The sequence below is a fragment of the Phytophthora ramorum genome (assembly GCF_020800215.1).
Source record: "Phytophthora ramorum isolate Pr-102 chromosome Unknown Phyram_PR-102_s0013, whole genome shotgun sequence".
Lineage (NCBI taxonomy): Eukaryota > Oomycota > Peronosporomycetes > Peronosporales > Peronosporaceae > Phytophthora > Phytophthora ramorum.
The window spans coordinates 1096794-1115360 of NW_027150659.1; the positions used below are offsets into that span (position 1 = coordinate 1096794).

Consider the following 18567-nt stretch of genomic DNA (forward strand, 5'->3'; position numbering starts at 1 on the left):
AATCGGTGTGCTTACAGTTGGCTCCGTCCATCCCATGCAGTCTGACTCCGCGGTCTCTGCTGCGACCATTGGCCAAGATACGCCAATCAGATCGGCCCAATTGCAAGCGTCCACTTTGCGATTCACGGCTCGTCTATATGCAAACGGTGCGCAATGGCTCACCAGTGGCCATCACTATCCTTTCACTATCCTTTTGGCCGCGCAAGGCACCGCACTTCAACTCGCGCCATGTCGACAGCCGCCAACTACCAGGCCGAGGAGGGCCTCGCGGCCGTGTCCGTCGGTAGCAGCGCCGCCCCGATTAAGGCCGCTCTCGCCGTGGACGTCGTGGACGAGAACGCGTCGGACACGTCCACGGCGTCGCTGGTGCCCACCCCGCTGCACAAGCAGCGCGCCGCGCGCTTGGAGCTCAGTGGACGTGTGTTCCCGCGCACCGACCGTTTCTGCTCGGGCGCGGACGCCGTGCTGCACGTGGCCGGCCACGTGAGCAACAACGTGTTCGAGTACCCTTTGCTGACCGCCGCCGACAGCGAGCAGACACAGGAGGCGAAGCGCAACGCGCGTGCGCGCGTCGTGACGCTCGAAATCCGCGCCGGGGCAGCTGACGCCGTGCGCGGCGCATTGTCCGTCGGGGCGTCGGCGTCCGCGCTCATCCCTTCGCAGACGCTGCCGCTGTTCCTGCCCAGCCTCTTCCAGTTGGCGCAGAGCGCTGCGACCTCGGCGCCTGCCGTGTTCCACGTGGCGTGCGAAGCCATTCGCCGCGATATGGCCGTCGCCAGCTCCTATGAGCCGCTGTACGCGCTGCAGCACTCGGGCGCGCTGCTGTTAAACTCAGCCTCGCCCCAGGAGTGCCACGACATGGCCGTGGTGGCCCACGTGGCTGCGCAGCGCCTGCACAAACTGCTGGTACACTTCTACGACGGCGCGCGCGTCGCGAGGGAGCTGGCCAAGGTGGAGGCACTCACGGAGGAGTCCCTCGAGACGCTGTCGACAAGTAGCTCTGGCGTCTCCCAGACTGGAGATGTGGTGGAGCAGGTGCAGAACGTTATGGACGACCTGTTCCACGTGCTACAGCGTCAGTACCGCGTGTACGAGTACTTTGGCGCAGAGGACGCAGAGTACGTTGTTGTTGTTGTGGGTGAAGCTGCTGCTGCGTTGAAGCAGGCTGCGGCCTACGAGCAAATGCTGGGCGGTAAGGTGGGCGTGGTGCAGGTCCGCCTGTTATTGCCGTGGTCGCACAAACTGTTCGCGGAGGCGCTTCCTGCTACAGTGAAGCGCGTGGTGGCGCTGGAGAACGTGGCGCCAAGCGCACTCACCTTCCAGCGTGGTTTGTTGACTCAGAACCTGCAGGTGTTCTTCCATTCGACGTACTGGCAGCCTGCGGTGGAGACTGCTCCGGTTGTTGTGACGGGCGTGTACGGCGGCGTCTTCCGCAACTCTGTTTTCTCGGTTGGAATGGGTCGTGCTGTCCTCCGTCATCTTGCGACGTCTGCATCCCGCCGCGCGTTTGTGGTGGCCAAGACCGAGGAGCTCTACGACGCTGCTCTGGTGGACCCTGCGTCGGCGAGCAATCAGGCCACGAAGTTTGACGTTGTGTTCGGTGAAGCCTTGGAGCTTGAGGGATCCGCTGCCTACACGAAGCAATTCCTGTTTTATGGCTTTGACGATGCGGAAGCCGACAGCGCTCGTGCTGGCACTGAAACCAACAAGTTGTTTGAGTCAACGCTGGATCTACTAAACAAGAACCCTGCCACTCGCGTGAACGCCGTGGTAACGCACAGTGCCGGTGAGGAGGCTGCCGTGCGCCCTGTGTCTACTCTGGAGGTGCGAGTGGCTCTGGATGGCGGTCACGGGCCCGCGACGTCGGAGCCCGTTGAACAGGCTGATGTGGTGGTGGTTACCCGCCCCGAACTGCTTGTCCATTACGACGTTGCTAGCAGCGTGAAGCAGGGAGGAAAGTTGCTAGTGCTCGCTGGCTGGAAAACATCGGATGATGTGGACGAGCGCGCGGCGTTCAAGCAGCAAGTGGCTTCACGTGATGTGCAGCTGCTCGTTGTGGACACGAACGAGCTTGCCACTCGTGTAGAGGATGATGCCGTGGCCGCGGTGGGTCTGCAGACGGCATTCTTCAAGGCCTCGGGCCTGTACGACGAGAATGTTGTGCTGGCTTTGCTGGAGGCGCAGTTCCCTGCTGAGAAACACTCGGTGCTGCGTTCGTTTGTGTCGGCTGTGTGGGGCGATGTGTTGACGCTCACGTACCCGTCTTCCGAATGGCTGTCGGCTACGGATGTGGACGAGAAGGTGGCTGCAGAGCCACTGACGGCGTTCTCGAGCGTGGCGACAAGCAAGGTTCCGTTTGCCAACAGCCCCGAGTCGACGACGGCTTCGAAGACGGGAGGCAAGCGCCGCTCGTACGCGGAGGTGTCGCGCGAGACGAAAACGGCGTGGCAGATTATGTTCCCCGGCTCCTATGAAGCTCGCCACGGCGTTCGCGATCACGTGACGGACCTGGTGACGGTGACCAAGTGGGAGCGTCTGACGCCGGAGGACTACTCCCGCAATGTGTTCCACCTTGAGATGGATACGACAAACACTGCGATCAAGTACCGCATCGGTGAGGCTCTTGCTGTGTTCGCTCACAACGACGAGAAGGATGTGATAAGGTTCCTGCAGACATACAACGTCGATCCGGAGGCTTTGGTGGCGCTGCCGGTGGCGCACAAGAAGAAGAAAGGCGAGGCTGCCACGGGCCCGAGCGAGGAAACACTCACGTATTTCCAGCTCTTCTCGCACGTGCTGGACATTTTCGGGCGGCCGTCGAAAAAGTTCTACCAGGCCCTGTTGGAGCGTGCCACAAACGAGAAGGAGAAGACCACTCTAACGGCGCTTTTGGATGCCGATGGCAAGGATGAGTACAAGCGTCGTGTGGACGAGACCGTGACGTTCGCGGAGTTGTTGGAGGAGTTCACGTCGGCACGCCCGAACTTGGCCGACTTACTGACGCTGGTGCCGCGTATCAAGCCGCGCCACTACTCCATTGCTTCGAGCATGAAGATGAACCCAACGAGCGTGCATTTGTTGATCGTGGTGCACGATTGGACTACCCCGGACGGCAAATACTGCATTGGTCAGGCCACCCGCTTCCTGTCGGGCGTCAAGGTGGGCCAGAAGCTTTCAGTTTCGGTGTGTTCGTCGGTAATGAAGCTACCGACAAACCCCGAAGACCCGATCGTGATGGCAGGTCTGGGTACAGGTATGGCTCCATTCCGCGCCTTCATCCAGGAGCGTGCATTCCTTCGCTCGCAGGGTGTCAAGGTTGGTCCCGTGGCGCTGTACTTCGGCAGTCGCCACAAGGCGAAGGAGTACCTGTACGGCGAGGAGCTTGATGCGTATGAGGCCGATGGCCTCGTGACGTACCTGCGTTGCGCGTTCTCGCGTGACCAGGAGCACAAGGTTTACATTCAGGACAAGATCGCTGAGGACAAGGAAATCCTGGCGGACTTGCTGCTTCGTCAAAACGGCCACTTTTACCTGTGTGGTCCAACTTGGCCCGTGGCGGATGTGCGCGAGGCCCTGGTGAGCTCGTTTACGCAGGTGGGCGGTCTGGACCGTCGCCAGGCGAACGCCACGATTGAGCGCATGCGCGAGGAGGGACGATACGTGCTGGAGGTGTACTAAGTGTAGTGCAGGGGTGGGAAGGTCGGTATCCGATAGCGTGTTGAAAGTTCAATGTACATTTGAACTGCCATTGTTTGCACCCAGAGGTCGAGCGAAGCTGCCACATTCGATGCCGTTCCAGGCTTTATAGTGACAACATCCTTTTGGTAGTGCTACCGCTTGTCACGCTGCACATGCCTCTGCAGCTTGGAATGATGTAGTGGTCTCTCAAACCCATGACCTCGTACCACAAGCGTGTAGTCTGGGTGCTCGATCTGTGAGGCTACGACCTCGAGAAGCTATAAACGAGCCAACAGCATTCATAAAGTTAGATACTCCTGCGAGGCTAAGAAGCTTGTGAAGAGATTTCATACCTTAGGAAGCTTTTCCAGCAATTCATCTCGGTGAGCGTTGTATGCACGTTCCTGTCGGATAAGATGCCGATACCGCTCGAAGTGGAAGACACCTTTTTCGACCCCCAGTAGCTCGCCTTTCTCGTAGACATCACTGGATCCACTTTCTTTTTCTTCTTCTTGCTCGCCTATAGGGTCCTCAAATAGTCCAAGCGCATGATTCCAAGATACACCAGCAGTAGAGCCTGCTCCCTTTTCAACATCATCATCACTCTCGCTGTCAGAAAGACTCGGAACATCTCCTGGACACTCTGCAAGGGGTGGCATCGTTGTTGCGACTGCAACGTTCCACACGTTGCCAAATAGAGGCACCTCTTTCCCGGTGCTAGCAGATTCTGTCGGATTGAGCAGTACTGGATCGACATGCTTTCTGTCTGTTGAACCAACAAACTCGTCGGACAGGTTGAGATTTGCTCCATCGTGCGACCCCACACTACTTTGAAGTCCGATCTGCGAGCTCTGCCAGGCAGAAAATGTTGATAGAGGTGTACGAAATACGCGTCGTGGCCGCAGTGCGTATCTCGATTCTGTCTCGCGTGGTCCTTGTATTTCCATGAGTGGCCGCACGCAGGCATACGGGCGCAGAAATGCATCAGGAGGTATCATTTCCAGAAGCGATGGCGAGCAAATATCCGGTAAAATGTCTGCGGAGGGGATACTAGTTGCTGAGGTGAGTAGAGAGCCAACTACGCCACACTCACCCGCAGCACCCTGACGTAGCATGCGACCTTGTTCCAGCGGCACGTATGTCGGAAGTGCCGGCAGTGGCAGGGGCTCATGCCCCATTAACAGTGCTTCATCACGAGGCTTGAGCTCCATGAACGTAAACGAGTTAAACTTCAGGCCCCAATCTGCTGGCAAATTAATGCCCTCGCGGCGCTTCTGTGCGGTGCTCTCTTCTACAATTGGGAAGCTAGACAAGAAATATTGGCAGTGCCCATCGCTCGCCTCTGCCTCCTGTTCTAAGTCAAGCAAGACGTCAGGTCTCCTGGCCTTGGTCACGTTACCACCAATGGCTTGAGTAGTGGATTGCCAGTCCAAAACAACCTTTTCCCGAACCTGCGCGCGAGTCTTCGCTCCACCAAGCCATGCACGAATACGATTCAGCCGTTTTTGAGCTCGGAGTCGTAGAATACACGTTGACACAGCACGAACTAGACGGCGGAGAACACGCTGGCGCCGTGCCCACAAATCGTTCTTATACTGCTTGAAGTCTGGCGTGTAGGCCGGCACGAAGTTTGAGGGTAGCGCTGCTGTCTTGAGTTCATGGAGTAAAAGAGGCTGATTCTCATCACTTTTCTGATGCTGATGGTCCGAAACAATTGGAGGGTCGTAGCGCACGTTGATGAACATTGTACGTAGCTGTTCTCGCTGTTGCCTTGCCAACGCTTGTGAATTCAACTCGCGCAGTTTTGTAAGATGGCCGATGTGCTCACGCGAAAGCAGCCGCTGACCAAGATGCACATTGTGACTTTGAAACTCGAGTGTCTTCTCAGCTTCTTTCACCTCCCCCAATTCTTGCTGAAAGAACATGTCCTTGACCTGATTGCTGACGCGTACCCTTTGCAGAAACCCTTCTTCTTCTCGCACGAGGGCTCCAAAGCTCAACGTTGCGGAGTCTTCGTCACCGACAGCATGTCCCGTACTCAATTTCACCTGTTCATCTTGTTGCTCCTGGCGCAGCGCACGATTTGCTGCAATGGCCTTCTTTAAGTCCTTGGGCTTGAGTTTGCCTGGTTCTTGATTCAGCACAAAGCTCACACCGGTGACCGAATTTAACTGACGAGGAATTTCGATGCCGCGCACCTTTTCCAGCTCCTCTTCTTCGTCTTCATCGTCAAGCTGCGGCTCCTGCGTATTATGTCTGCTTCTGAACTTGGCATCCTGTCGAGGAGTGGTTGTTTTACTTGTCTTCTCCTGTGACTCTGATCGACGTCGAGCTTTTTCTTTAGATGTTGGACTGCTGAACTTTGGCTCAGCAACGTCCACGGACAAAGTTGTGATGACGGCGGTGCTGGAGGACGAACCGGTGAGGGTACAAACCCGGGGAACGAATCCAAGTTGTGAGACGTGTAGCTCTAGCTCTGCGCTAGCTGTTGCATACAGCAGAGGTCGGAACTCGAGCTCGATCCGTGCCTCGCCCCGAGGCGGAATGGTGCCTGTGAGGGGGAAGACAGTGAATGCTGGATGTGGTTTCGTCACGCGTAGCTCATACTCAAACTCCACTGGTACGGAGCACGTGATGTCCACATACTTTCGAGCACACGTGCTGCGCGGCACGACGCCAAAGTCCATCCGCGAGGGAAATTCCACCTCGTTCACCATTGGATACGCGTGCAGCGGGATGAGTGTGGCGCCACTACGAGCCACGTCGGTGCTAGACCCGTAGGCCACCTCTTCACAGCGCACTTGGATGCAGTCGTAGTAGTACTGGAAACCTGCCGGCGGCGCGAACGAAACGAGAATCTCCTCGCAGAGCCCCGCCGATACGAACGACGGCCGGTCCGCACTGACGAACGTCGCTCGGAAGCCCTTCTTCCCTGTGGGAAACGTGTAACGCAGTCGAACTGCCTTGGAGCTATTGTTGTGCACGCGGACGCGCTGCTGGTTCGAGCGTTCCAGCTGAAAGCCGCCGAAGTGAACACTCGCAGGCTGCGTGTACAGCAGCTCGTCGGTGGTGGTGGTCATGGGTCTGCGGGCACGAGGGGAGGACGCAGGTGAGACGGACGACAGCGAGTGCATCGGGGACGAGGGAGACGCCACGATGCGAGCTGCGCTCGACGGGCGCCCGGCCGTCCTCTTCATGGCCGCCGGTAGCTATGAGGATTGCGATCCGTCTGGCATTGTGTTGCGACCCTTGAAGATCGACCGGTGTGGCGATTATTTTTAGCTCCATCACCGAGATCTGCTCCAATCGTATTGTTGTAGACGACTCGCATGAGCTGAGCCTGGACGACGGCGTTCAGGTATTATAATCTCCGATCAGCGAGAACGTCGCAGCACGCCAGGGATGTCTGAGTGGAAGGGCGGGCGCCGTTCATGACGTTGCCTCGACGCGGCCCGCCTGGTTTTTTGGCAGGGCAACCCACTGCTTACAAAGTCAAGTAAGTGCGCTTTCGCTAGGTACAGTATGTGTTTTCAAAGTCGATCCATCGACAACAAATACAAGTGTAAAATGCATATTCTTCGTATTAGCTATATTAAGGAAACTGTGACAAATGATTACCCCTTTATATAGATTTCGTCTTCTCTTGCAGAATAGAGACGGAGGTTCATTGTCGCTTCCTTCCCCGGACGACCACTAACGCTCGATCGCCGCTGTGCACTCGCTCTCCTGCCGCAAGGTCCGACCCTGCCGCTCTCTCACTGTGCGAACGACATGATGTCCTCGACGGCGTCCGACCGCTTCGGCGCCGTGGAGCTCACCCCACGCCGCGACGAGCCGCTGCTTGTGCCCGGCTCGGCCGCGCTGGACGCTATGGCGGCGCCCTGCGTCGTGTCTGTGCGCGTGGTGGCGGCCGTGGAGCTGCGCCCGATGCACAAGGGCATGACGAGTAACCCCATGGTGGAGGTCTCGCTCATGCACGACGACGGCTCGCACCAGTTCCAGCGTAGTGCCGGATGGGACATAGGCAACGACCTCAAGGGGCCACCCATGCAGTCGCGCGGCCACCAGTACAGCACGTCGTCGCTGCCCGCTGGAGGCTACCAACACGCGCTGGCCACAAAGCCCTTCAAGTCCAAAGTGGTCAAGAGCTCACTCAACCCGATCTGGAACTTCGACGTGGACTTCGGCGACGTGGACACTGACAGTGTCGTGGGCGTCCTGTTCACTGTGCGTCACGTCGAGAAGTTTGGCATGGTGAAGAAGGATATCGGACAGCTCATGTTGTCACTCCGAGACATTATGGAGCTCAAGATGGTGCGTCTGTGGCGGTAAAGTTGGAGAGAATCGTGTGGCTGACGCTTCGTGTGCTTTGTTCTGTGTCGCGTGCAGCAACCACCGCACGAGCAGACGTTCCACCTGCAGCCAACGGATGAGATGGTGCGGAGGGAGGCCATGGAAGGACCGAGCAACCGCAAGTCTGGCAAGCTCACGGTGCGCTTCAATGGATACGGAGTGCCGTCCAGCTACACCGTGATGACGGACGGTCGTGTGTCCAACATGGTGAACACGCTCGTGACCCATGAGGACGAGTTCGGACGCAGCTCCAAGTCCCTCGTGGTGCACGACATCCGCGCCGAGGTGCGCAAGCTACAGAATTTCCATCAGACGAAACCCCGGCCAGGAGAGACGTGGTTCGCCGTGAGCGCGGACTGGATCCGGAGCTGGCTACTCTTCGTGTCAAAGTACAAGGGCGAAGAGGAGCACAGTCCAGGATCCGTCGACAATATGCCGCTCATCTCGGACGACCTCATGAATGGCACCTTCCAGATCAAGACCAGTCTTGTCATCAAGAAGGATTTCCGAATGATCAACAAGAAGAGCTGGGACTACTACCAGGATGTCTACGGCGGCGGCCCTGCGATCGAAGTGCAAATTCCTGTGGACTGCGCCAGACCGGCGCAGTGGCTAGCGCATCTGCAGCTGGACGAAGCTGGCCGTGTCAATTCTAACTACGTGGACTCCGACTGAGTAGCCACCAGACTTGTTTCCGTCATGTACTACAGCAACGCGCTCGTTTATTTAATCACATGACGATAAATGCACACGCACTACGAAAAGTACAAGCGCTTCGTTTGACTGCTTCATACATCTACACGAGAATAGGAGTATGCACTTCCGAGTCGTTGTCCTCGCTCGCATCCGGAGTGTCCTCCGGCTCTTTAGTCGTCGACGTGTTTTCCGGCTTGTCATCTTCGTCAGCCTCGATTGTTGCTGTTTCCCCAGCGTCGTTAGCCTGAGACGGGGGAATCGGCTGCAAGTGCAGCTCCACAGCACGCGACGGACGGCGCTTGACCAGCTCCTTTTCGATTTCGCCGTCCACATCAAGCTCCAGGTCGCTTAAGTCATCATCACTTGGCGCGGTCTTGTTGCTGTCTGAAGAAGTCGAACGCCCAACCGGCAAAAAGCCACGGCGCGACTTGCTCGAATCGGCCGTTGAGCGCTTCTTCTTGCCGCGAAACAGACCACGCTTAAACCTGGCAAAGGGGCCATTGGGCATTGGCGTCGCCTCCACCTCCGGTAGATAGGACAGCAAACCTTCCGTTATGCGAATCGCGTTGCATCGCAGGAAAAAATTGCGCCAAAATACCTCCTCGGACACCACAGGAGCAGGCACGGACTCTACGAGCGTCTCTCGCTTCTCACGTAAATTGGGGTTACTCAGCAGCAGCTCGCGCGCCACGTCCTTGAGTGCCGCGTAGTCGAATACATACTCCTCCTCTCCTTCTGCAGGCTCGATGAACGTCCGTCGGTAAATCGCGAGCTCTAGAATTTTCTCCTTCACAGCGAGGTTTTCTCTTTTACCACCCTGTTCCGTGCGGACCTCCCACGGGAACAACGGCGGCAGTCCCTTCTCCTGTTCCCCGTCCTTCTTCTCCTGCTGCTTCTCGGGCTGTGACTCCGTTTCTGGCACCTCCGCCTCGGGCTCCAGCAGCTCGTCGTGCTGTGACATAGGCGAGTCCTCGTCCTCCGCTCTGGCAGTGGGGATAGTTTTGAGCTGCTGCGACTTGCGGCCGCGACTGGTGCTGCGCGACAGGATGGTGGCGATGCCGTGCGCCTTGTTGGCTACGGTGCCGACCATCATGTGCAGATCTGGTAGTGCAAGACACAAAACACGTCAGCGATGGGATGTAGCAGTGGCGGGAGGATCTGTTAAGGCAAGGTGGACGCACTCGCGGCGCTGTGGCGCATCCCAATCTCGCTGGCCCGCATGGCCGACATGCCCATCTCGCTCATGCGCGCCGCCATCTTCGTGCAGATCGGAGACTGTTGTTGGTGGAGACCGCCGCACTCGCTGCTCGTCCAGACGAAGCGAAGTTACGCAACGACACCAGATGGGATAGATCGAGGTGCTGCGCTTTCGAAACGATGGCACACATGGCCACCTCTACAGAAGTACCGTGTGCGCTTTCAATGTATAGATGGTAAAGTTCAGAGCAGATACAGTACACTGGTTGAAGTGATGCACAATGTACCCATCGACCGATGGGTGAGCCGTTCGATTTTCTTCTTTAACATTTTCACTCCAGTCCAGTCAAGATGGCGCGCTTCCTGCGCGCTCTCGCGTTTTCAGCCGCATTCTCGACCGTCGTGACGGCGCTCGGGACAAGTACGTACATCTCTGCCTCTGCACTTGAGACTATTAAGGACGCTCACCCTCACTTTGCCGCAGACTATGACCACGACGGCAAAACCACGTACTGCTGGCACATCGATGAGCCCGCATCCGACTCCAAGCTGAGCGAGCTGGACCGCACCCAGGAGTACTCAGGCACCGAAGGCTGCCCCATCGCCATGACGGTGGCCGTGGACGCGTCCTCCATCGAGGTGAACACACCCGTGAACGTGACGTGGACCGTGGACGCCAACTTCGGCGGCACCAACCTTGTAAACATGACGAAGCTCGCGTACGGCCAGGACTCCAGCGGTCGCACGGCGCAGATCGTGCACTCGAACGTGCACTCGTGCGTGTACCAGTCGGGCTGCGACCCGTTCTACGATGGCGACCAGCTCGAGGACAAGACCTCGAACCAGATCGCCAACCTTACGGACAATGCCGCCGACTTCGAAGACGCCGTGCAGTTCCGAACTGCGGGCGTGTACTCTGTGCTTGCACACATCATAATGCCCGACACCAACTCCTCGAAGCAGTTTGCCTATGCTGTCTACGTCGAGCTCACGGTGACAGAGGCCAAAGAAGAAGACACGACGGAGGCTCCCACAGCGATCACAACCAATGATGACAGCGGAGGCATCTCTCAAGCGGCCATTATCGGAATCGTTGTGGGCGGCGTTGTGGTGGTCGTGGCGCTGCTCGTGGTCGCTGTCGTGGTGTGGCGCCGACAGGGCGACCGCAACAACATCAATGACATGAGCAACTACAGTTATCCTCCACCGCCGCCGTACGATGCAGCGTCGGAACTGTATTCGATAAACGCAAAGGACGATATGGCGGGGTCCGATGCGGGCACTGCCCGGGTCACTGGGTCGTGGAGTATCCCCGCGAACAGCATCCCAGCTCGTAGCTTGGATGGCACAAACGGCTCGATTGGATCGCACGGTTCTCACCCAGCTGAGTACAGAAGCTCGAACCACGACGGACATGGGTCTCACGGTGGGGGTTATCGCCCAGTGGGCAGCGACGCTCCACGATCAAAGCGAGTGGACAGCGATGTGGAGCTTTAGGATGTCGATTTCGTCGTTGGTCGTGCAGGCGCTCATCGTTAGCAACCAGTGGTATACTTGCCGTAAAAGTGAATACGAATGCCCATTTCCGAAGAGCATCATGCATCAAAGCTCTGACAGGCAACATATTTTTTGTATTGCGGTCAATGCACTTATACTCGCTGGTTGGTGCTTCATGGCTGCATGACAATCGATTTCACGGCGTGGTTCTTGCAATTTCCAATTTTGGCGAACATGTGTGAAAACAGTAGCAAACGGCCATTGAAGTCGACCAGAGTCTCGATGTTGAAGCGACTGCAACTACAACTTGTAGTCGAAGGTGGAAGTGAAAATAGCCAGCGATTCACCAGGAAGCCCACGAAATAACCGCTACATCGTTGTGCGTGAGGTTCTCATGAAAGTCGATAAAAGTGGTGAACGGGCGTCAGGTATTACATATAACAAACAGGATCTCGACTGTTTTTGCTTGTTTACGTTTCCAATCGATCCTCGATCCTGCTTCCACCAAAGCCACTGGCAGTGGAGGCGGGCTTACCAACATGACTAATAGCGTACAGTTTTCATCCACGAAATTCGCACTCCTCAGTTCTCAATTCTGGCCTCAGTCCAATAGAGAGCAGCTATTGCACGATATAAAAGGAAGCGCCGGAGCAATCGCTTCAGCTACTTGCTCTAGCACTGGTAAACTTACATTTCGCTGCGAGTCTGCCCCCGAAGTTTGAACTTCGTGTCGCCAATTGAGGGAAACGAGACGGAGGGCAGGTTGGCCTGGACAACTCTGCATCACAGCGATTTATCACCACAATGGGAATACGAACATGTACCCCGGCCTGCGTTCTGCGTGCGATTCGTGCTGCGAGCTCCGAATTTTCTATCCTGGACCAGGATAGAGAACCAGGATTCCTAGGGAACTGCGAACTTATTATACTTTGAATTCCAAAGTTTATATACGGCGAGCCGAGGATCGCCCGCGCAACACTGACGTCTTTGATTTGCGCGGTCTGGCTAGAGTTCGTTCCCGCTGGGTTTCGGAGACTCCGAGTTCAATTGCCGCCCCTTTTGTGATCTGTGCGAAACCATCGTCCGCCCTCGATCGAAAATCGGTGTCATGCGTTAGGCTGTCAATTGCTCTCTCTGCTGTCGCAGCAGTACATGCACGTAACGCATCCACGAAAGGGCAACGAAAGCATAGGCGGCGAGGGGTTGCAGCGCGCTTTGGTCGGCGTAGTCTCCAGTGAAGACTCTCCACCGAACTCTCGGGAAAGTGGAGCGTAGCATTGCCCACTGTTGCTCTGCAGTCCACCAGCTGGCGACGATCCATGTGTAACTCGCACTCCAGTTCTTATGAAAAAAATCACTTTGAATAAACAAATCTCAGCCAATGGTTGATTTTTCACGGTTCCATTAGCCAATTAGAAAATGGAAATCAAACGTACAGCTGACTACATTATAGCCAGAGTGCGCGGATAATAGGTAGAGGAGCTGCAGACGGCGGGCCGATCCAGCGATCAAGCGCCAGCCAGACGCACAGAACCGAAAGCAAAGCGCAGGCTGGAGACTGGCAGATAGGCGCGCAAACTAGAATCGGTCTCCAGAGCGGAGGAAGCGCGTTGGAAACCGTTCCGACCTCATGCAGGAGCGTGACCGACAGCAGCAACGAACGATGAAGACGTGCAGGCGCCGGTGTCAGACCGACAGGAGTAGGAGAACGCACAGGTTCGACCGCCGCTCGGCCGTGTGGCTACCAGTCGTGGCCGCCATGATGCTGGTCAACGTGGCCGTTGCGACGTCGGCGGCGTCTTCGTCCTCGGACTACGTTATGAATGGCGCCACCACATACTGCTGGGAGGTGGACACGTCCATCTACTCGAATACGGTGGACGGCTCCTCCGTGAATATGGTGAGCGCGCAGGGCGACGGCTGCCCGCTGGAGCTGTCAATCGCCTTCCCCACGGACGACGTGTACGTGTACGACTCGGTGGACATCTCATGGAACGCCACGGAGCGCCTGGCGTCAAACGGGTCGCTCGAAACCAACGACTTTGCCGTGACCGAGCTGTCTGCCGGACTCGACCGCATCTCGCAGACAAACTACGAGATTACGGCCTCGAGGCTGCGGACGTGCACATACGGCGTGGATTGCAACCCTGTGACGACGGGATCACAGCTGACGGAGAACACGACCAACATCCCGATGAACTTCACGGACGGACTTGCGGCTTTCGACTCGTCGGAGCTTTCGTTCGGCGCGCCAGGAAACTACACCCTCGTGGCGCACTTGATCCTGCCTAGCACCACCCCCACATCCAAGCGTTACGACTACGCCGTGTTCCTCAAGGTTGAGGTTCTTTCACGCACCAGCGCTACATCCACGGATACCAACGCCACGCCGTACGCAGAGTCGACGGGAGATTCGGACAGCTCAGGTGTATCGACTCAAGTCATCTGTGTGCTTATCATCAGCGGGATCGTCGTGGTGGCGTTGGCTATCATCGGCTTTGTGACGCTACGCTCCAAGATCAACCGCAACCCGGAGGCCGACGCCAGCAAGCGCAATAACCCCAAGAAGAGCCGGGGCATGTTCGGCTTCTCAAGCACCGGAATACACTCGGGTACTGGCGTCGCTGTCGCGGTTGTAAGCGACGGGGAAGCGGAGGAATTCGCCATGCTCAGCATGGACGAAGCCACGATGCGCCAGAATCGCGGCAGTACCTATCTCAGCGCTCTCAACCGAGGAAAGCGCAGCGAGTCCGCAGCAAAAAAGAAGAGCGGAAGCCCCATCCAATTTGCCGGGCCATTGTGCCGTCAAAGTTTGGATCGGAAAGCGCTCGCCGATGATGACAGTCTGAGTGCTGGGGAGATCACTCCACACAGCGTCACTATCGAGACTCCTGCTACTGGCCGCGGTAACTACACGGGTCTTAACGACACGCCCAAGGGCCTCGCGCCCACGCGCACTTCGTACGACCAGATGAATGTCGCTCCTGGTCAGATCATGTTCAACGACATCATGGAGGACGAGGTGGCCTCGACCGGCCCGCGGCCGGGTGGTGCGGTCGCCGCGCCGCGTCGGCCAAATTTTGAAGACAGCGCCGTAACGGACCTGAACCTCACGGCCGTGTCTGTGCGCATCAAGCAGCACCGTGACAACGCGCAGCAGGAGGCGGCTGCCCACATGAAACAAGACGTGCTCACTGCGGACGACCTGCGTGAGTCTGAGGCGGGCCCACTGGCGCTGAGCGACCTCCACTCTTCACGCGTGCGGAAATAATTTTTATGCTATGCGGTGGAGGTGGCGACGGTTGTAGATTATTTGCCAGGGCCGCTGGCCGGGCTTCGAGCTGCTCTCGTTAGCGCACCATAGAGCCAACTCAAGACAGGGAGGGATAAGCAAACGCGCAAGAGACCGCGCGTACACTCACATAAGCTAAGGTTAATATAAACACCAGCCGCTGTGACTAGATACGTGTACACGGAGACTCTGTCCATGCATGGAACGAATAATCGCCTTCACATGTCAGTCTATCAATCGTTCATGTTTGTCCGACGCCGGGCATGCACATCGAGATTTCAACATTTTAGTGCACTCAAATGGTCATTCACGGTACTGAAGGATACAATATGTAGACCACATACGTAACAAATGGTTATGCGCGGGTACGCGGCCGTCGCCAACCATCCAATCGTTCATTTGCAGTGACCGACGAGGCCGAGCGAGTCTTCCGACAGTAGCAGAGCAGTACCAGCAACAGGCAGCCGACCGCGAGTACCATGCGCATTCACACGTGCTACTTCTGCTCGAGCCCCGTGTACCCGGGCCACGGCATCACGTTCGTGCGCAATGACAGCAAGATTTTCCGCTTCTGCCGCTCCAAGTGCCACAAGAACTTCAACCGCAAGCGCAACCCGCGCAAGGTGAAATGGACCAAGGCCTTCCGGAAGGCTGCGGGCAAGGAGATGGCATTGGACACGACGTTCGACTTTGACAAGCAGCGCCACCGCGCCGTCAAGTACGACCGCGAGCTCATGGGCGCCACCATCCACGCCATCGAGCGCGTGACGAAGATCAAGGAGAAGCGCGAGGCTGCCTTCTACAAGAACCGCATGAAGGACAGCAAGGCCAAGGCCAAGGTGCGCGACCTGCGCGAACTGGAGCAGAACATCTCGCTCATCGAGCCGGCCGCGGCCGCGCTCAAGGATCAGGCGCAGCTCAATATGTCGGCCTCCAAGCAGAAGGACGCGGCGGCCACCGAGACGCCGTCCTCCATGGTCTTGGATCAGTAAAGTTAAGCCCGCTCCGGGTCGTGATTTTCAATGCATACAGATTCATTTTACTACGTCGCGCTGGGCTGTTTGTCTGGAGATGTTTCTTTGACCAGCATAACCGACAACGACCTTCACAATTGCAGCTTTTGCATGCAGGTACAGGCTTAGTGACCTGGATTGGCGACCTCAGTCACCGGGCCAAAACACACGCGACACACCAGGCCAACGTTTCTAGCAGCAGCCATGAGTCGAGATGCCTCCGCGGCCATCAGTCTGCGCTTACGAATTCGAACTTAGCAGGGAGGGGTTACACCAGCCAACGGCCCGAGGGGGGAGCCACCGACTCGCCTTCAGAACGGGACAGGACCCACGGAACGGAAGCGGCACCATGTCAGACAAGCTGACGCGTATCGCCATCGTGAGCACGGACAAGTGCAAGCCCAAGAAATGCCGTCAGGAGTGCAAAAAGTCGTGCCCCGTCGTGCGCATGGGCAAGCTCTGCATTGAGGTGGGCCCCAAGAGCAGGGTGGCCTTCATCTCGGAGCAGCTCTGCATCGGTTGCGGTATCTGCGTCAAGAAGTGCCCGTTCGAGGCGATCAACATCATCAACCTGCCCAAGGACCTGGAGAGCAACACGACGCACCGATACGGCGCCAACACGTTCAAGCTCCACCGTCTGCCCATGCCCCGCCCAGGCCAGGTGCTCGGTCTCGTGGGCACCAACGGTATCGGCAAGTCCACGGCTCTGCGCATCCTCGCTGGCAAGCTCAAGCCCAACCTTGGCAAGTTCGACGCCCCGCCCGAGTGGCAGGAGATTCTCACGCACTTCCGCGGCTCGGAGCTGCAGAACTACTTCACGCGCATCCTCGAGGACAACCTCAAGGCCATCACCAAGCCGCAGTACGTGGACAAGATACCCAAGGCCGTCAAGGGAACGGTGCACGCCATCCTGTCGGCCCGTTGCGAGAAGCAGGAGAAGCTGGATCATTTCCTCAAGGAGCTGGACCTGTCCCACGTGCAGGATCGTGACATTGAGAACCTGTCGGGTGGCGAGCTGCAACGTTTCGCCATTGCCGTCGTGGCTGTGCAGAAGGCCGACATTTACATGTTCGACGAGCCATCCTCGTACCTGGATGTGCGCCAGCGTCTGAAGGCCGCTCTGGTCATTCGCTCCATGGTGGACGACAGCGGCCGCTCGTATGTCATCTGCGTCGAGCACGATCTGAGTGTGCTGGACTACCTGTCCGACTACATCTGTGTGTTGTACGGTACCCCGTCCGCCTACGGTGTGGTTACCATGCCCTTCAGTGTGCGTGAAGGTATCAACATCTTCCTTTCTGGTTTCGTGCCCACGGAGAACTTGCGTTTCCGTACGGAGGAGCTGACGTTCAAGGTCTCGCAGAACGCCGATGAATTAGGCACGGGCGAGGGCGATGCCAACTCGTTCAACTACCCGTCGATGACCAAGACCATGTACAAGAAGAAGAAGGACGCTGCCTTCAAGCTGCACGTCGAGGCCGGTGACTTCACGAATTCGGAGATTATCTGTATGCTTGGCGAGAACGGTACCGGTAAAACGACGTTCATCCGTATGCTTGCTGGTCTGCTCAAGTCCGACGAGATGGAGGCCGCCGAGAAGGCGAATGACCACAATGCGATGTCGAACTGTGCTCTGCGTTACGACACGTCCACGATCAGTTACAAGCCCCAAAAGATTGCCCCCAAGTTCCAGGGTACGGTGCGCGAGCTGCTCCACCGTCGTATTCGTGAGGCTATTGTGCACCCCCAGTTTGCGACGGATGTGACTAAGCCGCTTAACCTTGACAACATTATCGACCAGGCCGTGCCTCACCTGTCTGGTGGTGAGCTGCAGCGTGTGGCTATCATTCTGTGTCTGGGTAAGCCCGCGGACATCTACCTTATCGATGAGCCGTCCGCTTACCTGGATTCCGAGCAGCGTATCTTGGCCGCCAAGGTTATCAAGCGTTTCATTCTGCACGCCAAGAAGACGGCGTTCGTCGTGGAGCACGATTTCATCATGGCCACATACCTGGCCGACCGCGTGGTCGTGTACGACGGCAACCCAGGTATCGAGTGTACGGCACACGCCCCTCAGAGTCTACTGACGGGTATGAACACGTTCCTGAAGCAGCTGCAGATCACGTTCCGACGGGACCCCACGAACTTCCGCCCGCGTATCAACAAGTACGATTCTGTGAAGGACGTGGAGCAGAAGACCTCGGGCAACTACTTCTTCATGGACGACTAAGCTGTAGACGTATAGGCCGGAAGCGCGCGGACGAAACTGGCGAGAACTGTCGCGGCCGAGTCCGTCTACGAGTGAATTGGTGCTGTTTGCCGTTGGTAGAGGATGGAAGAGCGTGCATCGTGAAGGTAGTTGCGTCGGCAGTCGTGCGCCACGCCAAACGATCGAGTAAGTAGAGAATACACATCGGCGCGTTCGCGTGCTTTGGTTTTTTAATTACGGGTGCTTCTGCAATTCCTGGTGGATTCGTCCAAAGTCCTTGAGAACGAGAGAAAGCTGCTCGTCGTCCAGCTCTAGCATCACCTAAGCAAAGGAAGCAGAAGAGATCTTGAGTCAGCAAAGTGCCAAGCTTGACGGCGATGCAGCATTCACGAACCTGTCGCTCGGATCCGTCGGGCTGTGCAAGGCGCAGTTTGAGGACCACTGAGCGTTGCCGGTACCCACAGAGAGAGCTGCTGGCCAGGTTCACGCGCACCGAGTAGTCGAAGTCGAGCAGCACCTCGCTGCTGCTGGAAACGTCCATGGCGAATTGATCTCGTGTGAGGCACATCATTATGCTTTTTCATAGGCTATACTGATTTCAGCCAATAGCCAATCGGTGAGTTGTCCGGGGT

General features: G+C 57.2%; 9 protein-coding genes across 9 annotated transcripts; 6 read left to right on the plus strand and 3 right to left on the minus strand.

The window, feature by feature from the left end:
• Positions 1 to 228: 228 nt before the first annotated feature.
• On the plus strand, positions 229 to 3678 carry KRP23_11989 (Sulfite reductase [NADPH] flavoprotein component; the record flags this gene model as incomplete). Its single annotated transcript, XM_067882573.1, has 1 exon — positions 229 to 3678. One exon carries the CDS (start codon positions 229 to 231, stop codon positions 3676 to 3678), a length of 3450 nt encoding a protein of 1149 aa, XP_067740160.1.
• A 152-nt stretch (positions 3679 to 3830) lies between these two features.
• On the minus strand, positions 3831 to 6875 carry KRP23_11990 (Cilia- and flagella-associated protein 221; the record flags this gene model as incomplete). Its single annotated transcript, XM_067882574.1, has 2 exons — positions 3831 to 3956; positions 4032 to 6875. 2 exons carry the CDS (start codon positions 6873 to 6875, stop codon positions 3831 to 3833), a joined length of 2970 nt encoding a protein of 989 aa, XP_067740161.1.
• A 574-nt stretch (positions 6876 to 7449) lies between these two features.
• On the plus strand, positions 7450 to 8706 carry KRP23_11991 (uncharacterized protein; the record flags this gene model as incomplete). The annotated part of the gene is made up of 2 exons (XM_067882575.1): positions 7450 to 7992; positions 8068 to 8706. 2 exons carry the CDS (start codon positions 7450 to 7452, stop codon positions 8704 to 8706), a joined length of 1182 nt encoding a protein of 393 aa, XP_067740162.1.
• A 121-nt stretch (positions 8707 to 8827) lies between these two features.
• KRP23_11992 (uncharacterized protein) lies at positions 8828 to 9984 on the minus strand (the record flags this gene model as incomplete). The annotated part of the gene is made up of 2 exons (XM_067882577.1): positions 8828 to 9828; positions 9909 to 9984. The coding sequence occupies 2 exons, from the start codon at positions 9982 to 9984 to the stop codon at positions 8828 to 8830; spliced, it is 1077 nt and encodes a 358-aa protein (XP_067740163.1).
• Positions 9985 to 10275: 291 nt separating this feature from the next.
• On the plus strand, positions 10276 to 11421 carry KRP23_11993 (uncharacterized protein; the record flags this gene model as incomplete). The annotated part of the gene is made up of 2 exons (XM_067882578.1): positions 10276 to 10345; positions 10409 to 11421. The coding sequence occupies 2 exons, from the start codon at positions 10276 to 10278 to the stop codon at positions 11419 to 11421; spliced, it is 1083 nt and encodes a 360-aa protein (XP_067740164.1).
• Positions 11422 to 13084: 1663 nt separating this feature from the next.
• On the plus strand, positions 13085 to 14692 carry KRP23_11994 (uncharacterized protein; the record flags this gene model as incomplete). The annotated part of the gene is made up of 1 exon (XM_067882579.1): positions 13085 to 14692. One exon carries the CDS (start codon positions 13085 to 13087, stop codon positions 14690 to 14692), a length of 1608 nt encoding a protein of 535 aa, XP_067740165.1.
• Positions 14693 to 15192: 500 nt separating this feature from the next.
• On the plus strand, positions 15193 to 15705 carry KRP23_11995 (putative ribosome biogenesis protein RLP24; the record flags this gene model as incomplete). The annotated part of the gene is made up of 1 exon (XM_067882580.1): positions 15193 to 15705. One exon carries the CDS (start codon positions 15193 to 15195, stop codon positions 15703 to 15705), a length of 513 nt encoding a protein of 170 aa, XP_067740166.1.
• Positions 15706 to 16075: 370 nt separating this feature from the next.
• On the plus strand, positions 16076 to 17956 carry KRP23_11996 (ABC transporter E family member 2; the record flags this gene model as incomplete). Its single annotated transcript, XM_067882581.1, has 1 exon — positions 16076 to 17956. The coding sequence occupies one exon, from the start codon at positions 16076 to 16078 to the stop codon at positions 17954 to 17956; it is 1881 nt and encodes a 626-aa protein (XP_067740167.1).
• Positions 17957 to 18169: 213 nt separating this feature from the next.
• On the minus strand, positions 18170 to 18476 carry KRP23_11997 (uncharacterized protein; the record flags this gene model as incomplete). Its single annotated transcript, XM_067882582.1, has 2 exons — positions 18170 to 18256; positions 18330 to 18476. The coding sequence occupies 2 exons, from the start codon at positions 18474 to 18476 to the stop codon at positions 18170 to 18172; spliced, it is 234 nt and encodes a 77-aa protein (XP_067740168.1).
• Positions 18477 to 18567: the final 91 nt, after the last annotated feature.